Below are 14,123 nucleotides of genomic sequence, written 5' to 3'. Positions count from 1 at the left end.
AAAAAAAATTCTGGACTCATTCTGAGTCATGAGGACTGGTTTAGTCCTTTTGAAGGACCACTATAGGCACCCAGACCACTTCAGCTTAATGAAGTGGTCTGGGTGCCAGGTCCATCTTGCCTCTTGCCGCCCATGCGCATTCAGCTGATGATTACCGAAGTGGGAGGTGATATATATATATATCACTTTAATGGATTAGAATAGGTATAAGAGACCCTATATTTTTAATCTATTACACAGATATTAAATCCCCAAAAATGCAATAAATAAAAATAAAAAAGTAATTCAACTTTAAAGGAACACTATAGGCATAGTGTATACAATTTTTAAAGGACAAATATGGCTTTCCTTTGATATTCTATGGAGAAAAAAACACACACATTTCTAAGTAACTTGTAAGTAAAGATTTTAAGGAACAAATTCTGACCTGAAGCTTCATCCACACTTTCCTCTGACACATGCTCATTCTGATGCACCCATTCCCCATTACACTTGAAGAATATCTGCATTGCTGGGATAGCCCTGCACCGGAGACTGATGGGATTGCTTTTGATGATGTAAGCATCTTCAGGCTCCATCTGGAAATAAGGCAATGTGCCTGGAGCAGAAGGCAGGGATTCTGGCAATACCTCTCCATTGCTGTTTCCTGAGGATATAAATCAACATATAGACCTTAGTTAACTTTTATAGAACTTAAAGACAGCTTTTACAACAGCACAAATTAAACATCTGCAGAAATATTACCTCGTAACACATTGGCATCAATAATTACCGCATGTTTTTTCTAGTGGCATCAAGCTTAAAATAATAGCAATAAAATAGTAATGCTTAGTTATTTTTAAAATTTGGTCAAGCTTACCAAAAGTAAAATAATAAATGTTAATCACTCATACTGCTAGCATAGAGACATTACAAACACACAAGTATAACCCAAGCATTCGTGCACCAACTCCTCCATAAAAACTGCCTCCGGTGTCATTTTGGGCAGTAAAATCAGTTGCAACACCCCGTTTCAGCCTGACTCCCTCAAAGACTGTTTGGCTTGTCCAGATCATCCCACAATACATGCACTGCCTATAGTAGTCCCAACATACCAGTGAAAAAGTGCAAGTGAAGCAAGGATTGAACAAAATTTCAAATTAGCGGGATTAGACAATAAATGGGTGGATTGTATTGTGAAGCTGTTCCTATTAAAAGGACAGATGTCTCACCAAATCCACTTATTAACATTATTCTCCAAACACAAATAATCATGATATATCCCTGTGTGTCCTTTTGAATACAGTTATATTTAGACTAGATGTATGTAGATAAAATTATTTTACGTAAACTTTACCCTTCTCTTCCCCAAATACCCACTAGACATCAATCGACAAGCACCAGAACACACATTTTATATCGCCTGAAATATACACATCAAATACTTGTTTCCTTAATAGAGAGGTAAGAAATAAATAACTCTCAATCCAGAAGCTCATTCCTTTTACCGGATAACCAATATGTCTAGGAAACCTAATTATCCTTTCTCACCCCACATATAAATCTAGGTCAGCATAGAAATGTAATGGAAAAATAAGAACTAATGACCACCTAAGAGTGACAGGCTATCAGCTATCTGCTATCAAGCTATTGATCTGGCATTGTGCTGTTTAGTCTTCTGTGTACATAATAAATAAAAGTCTATAGGGGACAAGAAATGAAAATTCACAGCTTGAGTTCTTGAACTTCAGATGCACACTTCTATTTAGGGTCTTCAGTTCCTGCAAACTTTTGTTTATAACATTTCTGTTAATAAACAACAAAAACTTTTAGGAAGATCAAAAGACAAAATGTTTCCTATCAAACTTCTCCACTGCAATAAACAAACCATCTCTTGAGAATGACTATGTCAATATGAATCACAGACACCCACACATCCGTCTATCTATCTATCTATCTATCTATCTATCTATCTATCTATCTATCTATCTATCTCTGTCTGTCTGTCTGTCTGTCTGCCTGTCATTCTAAAACTGGATTATGGGAAAAGCCCACATTGCAAGTAATCATGTTCTACATTTTTCCAGGAATTGCCAAGTCAACATGCAAATATGCATCCTTAACAATGGAGCACTTTTTTTAAACTCAACTTTTTAAATCAAAGCATGGGTCATGATCCAAAGGGGCCAAAGACCAAAAATCAATATGTAGATATAAGACCTGTATGAGATTTCGGCCCAGGATTAGAGAGAGTTACATTTCTGGGCATCAGCCTCTGCTATTTTATTTCAGCTTGCGCTAATGTTGGTAGTTAAAATATCTGCCAGTTAAACTTCTACACTACCCTAACACTTACACAAAACCCAGTCCTTCTGTCCCTACAGCCTAGGAAAATGCAATATTGGACTAGAACATTCAGAAATTATTGCTATAAACATCAAATTCAGGTTTTTTGGAAAATCTCAGCAGAATTTAAAGTGACCATCAAGATTGATTGTGTTGCATCCTTGTTAGGTAAGAGCTTACTGCAGATTCTGTAATTATGTATTATGTAAGATCTTTAAATGTTCAAATCTTGTTTTTGTACATTTCCATATATGGCATTAAAACAATGAACACATCAACTCTAGCTGCCGAACTCAGGAACATTAATAGTCCTTGATTACATTTATTGAACTCTCGCGTTGGTTATGGGGGGAACTTGTTACAATTTGGTATAACATGAGTGGATCTCCAGGTATTTGCTTGGCTCATTCTTTACATGACACAATAGTGTAAACCTGTATATATTATCTATGTTAACCTTTCTATAATAAGGCTACCAATAGAATAACACAGTGTCTTAAAAAAAAAAAAAATGGTCCATAATATGTTTCCCATGTACAGACATCTCATTCTATAGTATTATACTGGTACTGAGAAGCGGGTTGTAAAGGGCACTTCGAAAGATTTAATTCTTTGTGCAATAAACTTACTGCTATGAAAGGTCAGTCTATGTTTCAAGACTTATTTATCAGCTTGGGACTGATAAAAATGTAAAAGAAAGTGCTATGATATGCTCTGGCAAAGCCATCATAACCGTTCAGTGAGATTAATGCTGAAGACCCAAGAGCTGCAAGGAGAAATGTACACTCGGTGTTAGGTGCATACCTTAAAATGTATCATTTATCGTGATTGCAATGTAACAGCAGTGCAAGGTATGATAAAGGCAAGTATCTGTCTGTCTGTCTCTCGGACTATCTGTCTATCATTATACGGTCTTACAATGGATGCCCTTAACTGAACTGACCAAATACTCGAACACCCACTTTAAATTTTAGCCATGCAGGTAGTATTAGCGATGTAGGTATCTTCTGCTGATGCTGCCTCATGGAAAGAATGCTGTTCTTTGATGGACCCTAGGAACCATTGGAGATGTAGCTGACCATTTATTTTAGGATGTGTGTAGTTAACAAGGATAGCTACAGTGGCCGAATGCACCTTAATTTGTTGACTCGATTGGCTGTAGAAGGAAGAGGCTGACAGTCAGTCAGCTTTGAGGTGTTGTGGACAGTTGGTATCAGATTCAGCTCATTTAACATTAAACAATAAAGAATACAATGGAGATTCCGCACAAAATGGCTGCATATGATATTGATGCAACATTTATATATGTGTGACATAAAAAAAACAAATGAATACTCATGTTTATTGTTTGTGTTTTTAGCTATGTTCTATACTTCTTTGTGCTTTAGAATGTTCTATACATTCGATTTGAAAGTACATTTCTGATTTTGCCCCTTTAACATTAAAACTCAGAAAGCACTTTAGTTGATTAGAAGACATTATCTAATTTAAGCCATGACACTTCTAGTGAATTATTTGCAGCCAAAGTTTACTCCTATAACCAATGCAAGATGCTAAATTAGAATTTGCTATTTCTTGTGCACGCTCAACCTTGAAGGCCAAACTTTAATCTGGTTCTTTGACTAATTTCATTTCTACGACTGTGTCTTTGATTGGTAAACACATTTCTCTTTCTGTAAGCATTTGTTTCTCCACCTGATGGTCCTACTGCATAAACTATATCGTTTTTTTCTCAGAAAATAATTATGGTCAAGAACTTGTTTCTTTCATTATTGATTGAACCTCTAAAGCTGTTGCTTTTTGTAATACAACCGACAATCATTACTGAAAGATACTGCGGATATATCAGTCAGTAGTATGGTATTGTAAATAGGATCCTGTGTTTCTAACGTGTTGGAATTTATTTAAGTGATTTTGCATCTGTTACACAGACATAGTTGCTTAGTTCGTAATTAATATAAATAGATACACAATATATTTTTGCATTGAAATGTTAGCAGATAATAAAAAACAGGTTTTGTTGACTTTTGTGCAATTCTTTTTAAAATATTACTGCAGTGATTAAGTGTTTGTTAATAAGTATATTAAAGAACTTTGTTTTCTGACTGCAAGGAGCTATGATGCAAGTCAAATTCTAACATAGTTATATAGTTACATAGTTACGTAGGCTGAAAAGAGACAAATGTCCATCAAGTTAAGCCTTTCTCAGATTTGTTTTTGCTGATCCAAAAGAAGACAAAAAACCCAGTCTGAAGCGCTACTAATTATGCAACAAACCAGGGGGGAAATGTCTTCTTCACCCCAGAATGGTAGTCAGATATCTCCTTGAATCATGAAGCTATTACCCCACTAATTAAAATGTATATCCCTGCATAATTATGTTTTTGAAAGTATTTATCCAATTGCAGTTTAAACACCTGTATAGACACCGATAAAACCATATCTTCAGGCAGAAAATTCTAAATCCTTGTCGTTTTTACTGTAAAAAAAAAAACCCTTTCTTTGCCTTAGACTAAATATCCTTTCTTCCAGTCTGACGTGACATTATGTATTGCCATCTGCATACAATCTCATCCTCTCACTACCTATATTGCTGTAATAGAACTATTTTAAGAATTAATCTAAATCATAGTTTACCCTTTCCAAAATCCACTATGTGTACATGATCATATCTCCACTGCCACTGAAAAGTTTTTGAGTTTTCACTAATTTGAATATGTGGTGGATTTTATTGCTAGGTTCAAACAATACTTTAGGGTGTTTTTGTATGGAGTGTGTATATATGTGTTTGAAGATGTCCATTTCCATGGAGCACATGTGTAAATGTAAGTGAATATATTTGTGTGGCTGTAGATGGTATATGGGTGACTTATATGTCATACTTTTGTGTTGGGTTGGGTTATATTGGATATATCTGTGAGTGGCATTTGTGTGGATGCAGTGGGCAGTACTGTATATTACTGCTGGGAGCAGAAGATAGTAGATGCTCACTGTAGCTAGACACATATGTGCTGCTTCGGCTGACTCTACATCATCTGCCTCACAGAGAGATCCAGGGCTACAAAGATTGACATGCAGGGCTCTTGCTCTCCCAGTCATCACTCAAGCAATGCACCTGGCATGGTATGATGTATTCTCCATGCTTGGAGCAATATCCAGGGGTTATGTCTCAAATTCATAAACGTGAGAATTTCACCCTTTCACTTTGGTAGAGTGCTTTACAATATTAGACAGGTTTATTCACTTAAGTCTGGATTACTATAGTCACAGCATGGTTATGTTCGCCTCAATTTAGCAATTTGATTAACCTCCCTGGCGGTATGATTATGTCAGGAATTTTGTACCAAAAGCGGTACCATTTTTTTGCATGGAAATTTGGTGTTATGTATTGTAGGCCAGTAATTACTTTCTTAAATCTGACCAAAAGTACTCTCAGATGTGATAAAGTTCGAAACATAAAATCATGAATTATAATCTAATAAATAATATACCGGTTCCCATTTTCTGTTCCTGGAAAACTTGCTATGCAGAGTAGCTGATTGCTGCTCGTTGTAGCGATTTGTCTCCGTGACAATCTTTTCAATGACGTCATCTGTGAGAAATAATTTTAGGTATGCCAAAGGATCATTGTGCTCAACGTCTACCTTCATCCCAGGTGATCCAGTAAACGGAAATCTTGGCGGCGGTACCTCATCCATACCGCAATCAATAAGGCACCAAGTGCGCACATCACTGAGCTCGGGTGCAGAATCGTCGCTGTCGCCACTTCTCTGGTCACTGTCAGAGTCGGATGACGAATCTTGCCACGAATCGCTATCGCAGTCGCTCAATTCTGCGAGGGGCTCTGTGTCGCTGCCGCTGTCACTCATCTGATCCAAACCCGCTTTGGAGATGCTAAAGTGACGCTTTGATGCCATGGTAAAAAATTTATTTTATGGGCAGAAATTACAGCAAAAAGGGCAGGCAGGGCAGTGTAGGATGATCAAATTTCAAATCTGAGGTTATACTGTGTCAAATCTGAGGTGATACAATGTAATCTGACAGGATTTCACTGTATCACCTAACTTTATGTGTGTGTGTCACTTTTATGCTTGAAACATTTGAATTACCCGCCCACTTCCGCCCCCATGAGCCTCTGCGGCTCACAGAGACGGAACCAGGAAGTCAGATGGAGGCATCCGCCGGGGCTCTCACCGGCAATCACAGCACGGGGACATCGCTGGATCGCAAGGAGAAGGTAAGGAGACTCCGCTGCCAGCTCTGTTATCTACCCCGAGCGTGACTCGGGGTTACCGCTTCTGACAGCGAAAATTAACCCCGAGTCACGCTCGGGAATACCGCTAGCCTGGTTAAATTTGCTAAAAAATGGGGAGTGAGTCAAAAACTCTTTATGTTGTTTTATATGGATAGACCACATGCATTACATAATATATAATTCGTTTCTGGATATATTGCAATGCTAGATTTGCTTTATCCATATTTATTTTTTTACACGCCCATACACCCCTTTTTGTTGGAAAGCCATATTATAATATATCTGTTAGTATAGATTGCACTACCCTGGTACTCTAAAGCTCTAAGTGCCTCCATTTTCTTGTTAGCTTGCTCTTGTCAGACCATTATGTATATACCGTATATACTCGAGTATAAGCCGAGTTTTTCAGCCCATTTTTGGGGCTGAAAAACCCCAACTCGGCTTATACTCGAGTCAAGGTCTGTATTATGGCAATTTACATTGCCATAATACAGACTGGGGGAGAGGGGGGCTGGCAGAGCTGTAACTTACCTGTTCTGCAGCTCCTGTCAGCTCTCTCCTCCTCCGCGCCGTCCGTGCAGCACCTCGGTCAGCTCCCAGTGTAAATCTCGTGAGAGCCGCGGCTCTCGCGAGACTTACAGTGTGAGCTGATAGAAGGAGCTGCACGGACGGCGCAGAGGAGGAGAGAGCTGACAGGAGCTGCAGAACAGGTAAGTTACAGCTCTGCCAGCCCCCCTCCCCCCCCACTGAACTGCCACTGGACCACCAGGGAAGGAGAGCCCCCCTCCCTGCCATGTATCAAGCAGGGAGGGGGGGACGAAAAATAAATAAAAATATAAATAAAATAAGAAATAATAATAAAAAATAATAATAATAATAATAAAAAATAATAATAATAAAAATAATAATAATAATAAAAAATAATAATAAAAAAGGGGGTATAAGGACCACTATGGGAGGGAGGGGGTGGGATAAGGACCACTATGGGAGGGAGGGGGGGTATAAGGACCACTATGGGAGGGAAGGGGGGGATAAGGACCACTATGGGAGGGAGGGGGGGGGGATAAGGACCACTATGGGAGGGAGGGGGGGGATAAGGACCACTATGGACGGGAGGGGGGGATAAGGACCACTATCGGAGGGAGGGGGTGGGATAAGGACCACTATGGGAGGGAGGGGGGGAGAAAAGGAACACTATGGGAGGGAGGGGGGATAAGGACCACTATGGGAGGGAGGGAGGGGGGGGATAAGGACCACTATGGGAGGGAGGGGGATAAGGACCACTATGGGAGGGAGGGGGGATAAGGACCACTAGGGGAGGGGAGGGGGAAGTAAGGACCACTAGGGGAGGGGAGGGGGAAGTAAGGACCACTAGGGGAGGGGAGGGTAAGGACCACTAGGGGAGGGGTGAGTCAGGACCACTGGGGGAGGGGGGTGAAGGAACACGGGGGTGGGGAGGTAAGGACCACTGAGGGAGGAGGAGGGGAGGTCAGGACATATGGGGGGGGGGGCAAATATCCTTGCACCGACCCTGCACACACTGCATTCATACACTGCATTCATACACACACTGCATTCATACACACACTGCACTCATACACACACACACTGCATTCATACATACACACTGCACTCACACACACTGCACTCATACACACACACACTGCACTCATACACACGCTGCACTCATACACACGCTGCACTCATACACACGCTGCACTCATACACACACACGCTGCACTCATACACATGCTGCACTCATACACACACACGCTGCACTCATACGCACACACTGCATTCATTATACACACACTGTAAATAAATATTCAATTAATATATTTTTTTTAGGATCTAATTTTATTTAGAAATTTACCAGTAGCTGCTGCATTTCCCACCCTAGTCTTATACTCGAGTCAATAAGTTTTCCCAGTTTTTTGGGGAAAAATTAGGGGCCTCGGCTTATATTCGGGTCGGCTTATACTCGAGTATATACGGTATACAGTGTATTACACTATTGGCATTTTTGTCTTTATTGTTGTGAGCACCGAGCTGATCTTACCAAGGAGTGCAATTTATTTTGTTGTTTACTCATCAGACTAACAGGGTAATTTACTAATGTGAGAATTCAAAGTTAATTTCAAATTTAAGGTCGTAATAGCGAACTTGAAAAATTCTCTAAGTCAACTATGCTTCCAGTTTAGCTATTCTTGAAATCTAAAATAAACTTTGAATTCTCACTTTAGTGAATAACCCTGTAAATAGACCATACATTTCTCTCTAATTTTGTCTTCCCAATGTTTTTCTTCCATGTAATTTTGTCTTCAATGCTGCCTGTACCTGTGAAACACATCTACACCTTTTATTTTTGTTAAACATTTTCTCTATCTTTTAAAGGGGCCTGATTAGAAAAACAATTGCAAAAATTTTCATTCACACCTGTTTCTCTATTATAAAATTTCTATAACTATTTTGACGAATAAAAACATACAAGGCACTGTTGATGGATTTAATATTCAAACACTTAATACTAATACTGAAAAATTACAAAAGTACAAAAAGTACTCGGATTTCTTTTTATTAATATTTGTATTCTAGTAACGTAACTTTATGATAATTCTTTGTGAAATTGCTTTGTATAGGGGGGAAAAAAACATACTTGCACTATAGTTTTGCTGCATTGTTCAACCTCTGAATTGGTGGTTCAGTTATTTTAAAACAGTGCTTCCTAATTTTAACAATGAAATTCAAATTAATTACCATTTGTTTTAAAGATATCGGGTTTTGGGGAAAATGTTCTTTGTCTCCATTTTCTGCATTACCAAGCCATTATCCCAGCTTTTTTAGACATTTCTGTCCAGTTGCAAAGATGTTAATGTTTGACTTCTTGGTACTATTGAAGCTATTTCTAGTCTTTATTAAGCACTGTCAAGTGAAGCTTAAATTGTTATATTGTCTGGACCTCATGCACTAAATTGACCTGCGTCTCCATCAGGATACAGTCTTTATCTGCCTTTGCTCATTTCCTAGGAATGTATTAATGTACCATGCATAGGTCATACTCCTCTCATCAAAATAACTGGGTGACAGCCGGAAAATTGCACTGCGAAATACGTACTACAAAGAAAGAAAATCAATTCCCTGTGCAATTTGTGGCAGTAGGAAAAAAAAAAACTCATCGACAGGTAGTTAGTATCTGTTGTATTATATACTAAAAAAAAGAAAGAAAAAAAAAACTTATCGCATTTAAGCAGCATGTCCCTTAATGTCTCATTCCTTCTTATCGCAGCTCCTAAATGTGATTCTTTCTTTCGTTCATGTGAGAATAAGGCCCATTTACAGATATGCAGCCGTCTGTGAGTTTCCAGCTAGGCTATAACAATTCGCACAGTCAAATGGCAAAGATTTATGAGCCGTCAGTTTGAGTTTCAGACCGGTTGGTTGGGCTGCAGAGTCAGCAGAAGAGTCAAACAGCAGCCAGAATTCTAGAATGCCATATTGCATTGCACCAAGACTCACATTGCTTCCAACAGAAAAGTTACTGTTTGACAGGCGTGATGCTTTATGGATGACATATCTTCAGATAATAGAGAGAAATACTCACGCATGACAGGAAGCTGAGAAAAACAAAAATGCTGAGAAGATGGGATGAATTTAGCTACAAGTAGAGGAGAAGAAGTGCTGGGTCCCTGACATTGTGTAATGGTAAAAACAGGAGTTTTCTATTTAATGTAGCTCAACAGATTTCTATCCAGACACAACAATCATTTTTATTAGGGTTTGTTTTTGTTTTGCATGTTACGGTTTCACTATGAACACATGATGCAGACATAGATATGTGCACATATACTTGATGGTTTCATAATAATAGGGTCAGTAGAAGCACCAAAACAACTTCATTGTATTCAAGTGATTATGGTACAAAGGTCCTGTCCCTTTTAGCCTTCTCTTGTTGCTCATTTTGCTTTATATTCTCAGATATTTTTTTTTTCCTTTTGCCACTCTGCCCATGGCTGCCAATCGAACAGCTACTTTACTTAGTTCCACCCAAAAACTGTTTTATCCATATTTCACGTTTGTCCAGAATCATGCCTGCAAGTTCCTGTATTCCAACTGATTAGTGCTGTGTGCTCCAATGAATAGCCACCCTTCCTTGGAGCTCGATGTCCTGCTGGTATAAATTTCCTGGAAGCATCTAATCCATTGATGGCGAACCTATGGCACGCGTGCCACAGGTGGCACGCCGGGCCCTTTCTGTGGGCACGCGGACATAGGTTCGCCAATAATGCAGAGTAGGCACCTGCCTGCCCGAAACGGTAGGCGCCTACTCTGCTTCCGGGTCAGGAGGCAGGGGAGGGATCTTTGCAGCAGCTCCCCTGTCCTCCCGCAAGCAAGCTGTGTGGAGCGTTGCCGCGCATTACCATGGCAACGCTCCACACAGCATCGCGCAGGAGGACAGGGGAGCTGCTGCAAAGATCCCTCTCCTGCCTCCCGACCCGGAAGACTGCTTGCCACCACCGGACCACCAGGGATGGCTGTGTGTCCCCCTTCCTTCATTAGAGGTAAGAAGGAGGAAGGGGGGACTGATTTTAATATACTTTTTTTATTTTTTATTTTATTACTTTAGCCCTACCCCCCACAGAGTACCCCTATCCCCCCACACACAGTACCCCTACCCCCCACACAGCACCCCTACCCCCCACAGAATATCCTCTACCCCCCACACACCACAGTACCCCTACCCCCCACACAGTACCCCTACCCCCCACACAGTACCCCTACCCCCCACACAGTACCCCTACCCCCACACACACAGTACCCCTACCCCCCACACAGTACCCCTACCCCCCAGCAGTACCCCTACCCCCCACACACACAGTACCCCTACCCCCACACAGTACCCCTACCACCCACACAGTACCCCTACCCCCCACACAGTACCCCTACCCCCCCACACAGTACCCCTACCCCCCCACACAGTACCCCTACCCCACACACAGTACCCCTACCCCCCCACACACACAGTACCCCTACCCCCACACACGCAGTACCCCTACCCCCCCACACAGTACCCCTTCCCCCCAGCAGTACCACTACCCCCACACACACAGTACCGCTACCCCCCACACAGTACCCCTACCCCCCACAGCAGCCCCCTCACCCCCACACACAGCACCCCTACCCCCACACACAGCACCCCTACCCCCACACACAGCACTCTTAACCCCCACACACAGCACCCCTACCCCACACACAGCAGCCCTACCCCACACACAGCACCCCTACCCCCCACACACAGCACCCCTACCCCCCATAGCACCCCTAACCACCCACAGCACCCCTACCCCCCCACAGCACCCCTACCCCCCCCACAGCACCCCTACCCCCCCACAGCACCCCTACCCCCCACAGCACCCCTACCCCCCACACACAGCACCCCTACCCCCACAGCACCCCTACTCCCCCACACCCAGCATCCCACCCCTCCCCCACACCCAGCTTCCCTCCCCTCCCATACACCCAGCATCGCTCCCCACCCCTACCTCCACACACAGCACCCCTACCCCCACACACAGCAGCCCTACCCCCCCCCCCCCCCACATAGCACATTAGTTCGGACAACAGTACAAGTTGTTTTTTCTAAACTTAAACCTCAGTATTGAGGTTTAATTGCCGTGTTGGCACTTTAAGGAAAAAAAAGTTGGCATGTATTGTGGTTTGGGCACTCGGGCTCAAAAAGGTTCGCCATCACTGATCTAATCATACATGCCAACCATTTAAAAGGACTGCTTTAAAGTGTTCCTGGCCCTAGGTCTGGGGGTCCCCCACCCCTCTGAAATTTGACATATACATTACAATTAATATTGTGTTAGCTATACATGTAGGATATACTTATACCTTAAAACAAACAATATATAATATGTATGTAAACTATAGTGCCAGGATAACAAAATAATTTAATGGTACTATAGCTTCTCCACCATAAACCCCCTCAGAAGGGGCAGAAGGGGTTAAAAAAAAACACTAGCCTGGGTCCTGGCTCAGGTCCGCCCTCTCTCTTTTCCTGCCGACATCAGCTGGTGGGGGAGACCTAATGCGCGGCAATGACCATGCTCGCATTAGGATTTCCCCAAAGGAAATCATTATTCAATGCTTTCCTATGGGGTTTGGTGTAAAGTAAAAGTTGCATAACAGCTGGGAAGTCCCTCTAATGGCTGGAAGACAGCCACTATAGGTGGAGTAACCCCACAAAGCTAATCATTGCAGTTTATAAAACTGCAATAATTAGCTTTTCAGGGTTAAGGAACCTGGGACACTGCAACCAGACCACTTCAACGAGCTGAAGTGGTCTGAGTGCCTGTGGTGTCCCCTTTAAGGTTTTGTGTTGGTTTAGAACTTGGACAATTTTTGATAGAAATTTGTTATAAATGGTAATTTGTTAGAAAAAATACCACATAAATAAACATCAAAAAATTTAGAAAACCAAAATACAAAAGGATATACACCCTGTTCCAAATTATTATGCAAATTCTATTTAAGTGTCACAAAGATTAAATATTTTGTTTTTCAGTTTACCTCATGGATGGCATTGTGTCTCAGGGCTCTTTTGATCACTGAAAACAATCTCGGACAACTATGATAATTAGATTGCCAGGTGAGCCCAATTTAAGGAAAAACTACTAAAGGAGGGTGTTCAACATTATTAAGCAGAGCACCATTTTCATGCAATATGGGGAAGAAAAAGGATCTCTCTGCTGCCGAAAATAGTGAAATAGTTCAATGCCTTGGACAAGGTATGAAAACATTAGATATTTCACGAAAACTTAAGCATGATCATCGCACTATTAAGAAATTTGTGGCTGGTTCAGAGCACAGACAATTGTGCAGATAAAGGCACGTTGAGGAAGATTTCTGACAGATCCATGCATCGGATCAAGAGAGCAGCTGCTAAAATACCATTACATAGCAGCAAACAGATATTTGAAGCTGCTGGTGCCTCTGGAGTCCCACGGACATCAAGGTCTAGAGTCCTCCAGAGTCTTGCAACTGTGCGTAAACCTTCTATTCGGCCACCACTAACCAATGCTCACAAGCAGAAACGGCTGCATTGGGCAGAAAAATACATGAAGACTAATTTTCAAACAGTCCTGTTCACTGATGAGTGCATCCCTGGATGGTCAAGATGGATTGAGTAGTGGATAGTTGGTGGACGGCCACCCTGTTCCAAAAAGGCTGCGACTTCAGCAAGGCGGTGGTGGAGTCATGTTTTGGGCCGGAATCATGGGAAGAGAGCTGGTCGGCCCCTTTAGGGTCCCCGAAGGTGTAAAGATGACTTCTGCAAAGTATGTGGAGTTTCTGACTGACCACTTTCTTTCCTGGTACAGAAGGAAGAAATATGCTTTCCGTAATAAAATCATCTTCATGCATGACAATGCACTGTCTCATGCTGCAAAGAATACCTCTGCATCAATGGCTGCTATGGGTATAAAAGGAGAGAAAGTCATGGTGTGGCCTCCATCCTCCCCTGACCTAAATCCTATTGAGA

General features: G+C 41.7%; 1 protein-coding gene across 4 annotated transcripts in view; it reads right to left on the bottom strand.

Moving 5' to 3' along the window:
• UNC5D (unc-5 netrin receptor D) overlaps nucleotides 1-14,123 on the bottom strand; it is a 603,711-nt gene that overhangs the window by 393,614 nt on the left and 195,974 nt on the right. For all 4 annotated transcript variants that reach the window (XM_063448679.1, XM_063448680.1, XM_063448681.1 and 1 more), the window contains exon 2: nucleotides 428-646. In XM_063448679.1, the coding sequence (XP_063304749.1) occupies nucleotides 428-646 (219 nt within the window). The remainder of the gene's footprint in view (nucleotides 1-427; nucleotides 647-14,123) is intronic.

This window comes from Pelobates fuscus, chromosome 3, assembly GCF_036172605.1.
Source record: "Pelobates fuscus isolate aPelFus1 chromosome 3, aPelFus1.pri, whole genome shotgun sequence".
NCBI classification, from domain to species: Eukaryota; Metazoa; Chordata; class Amphibia; order Anura; family Pelobatidae; genus Pelobates; species Pelobates fuscus.
This window is presented reverse-complemented; position numbering and strand designations above follow the sequence as displayed.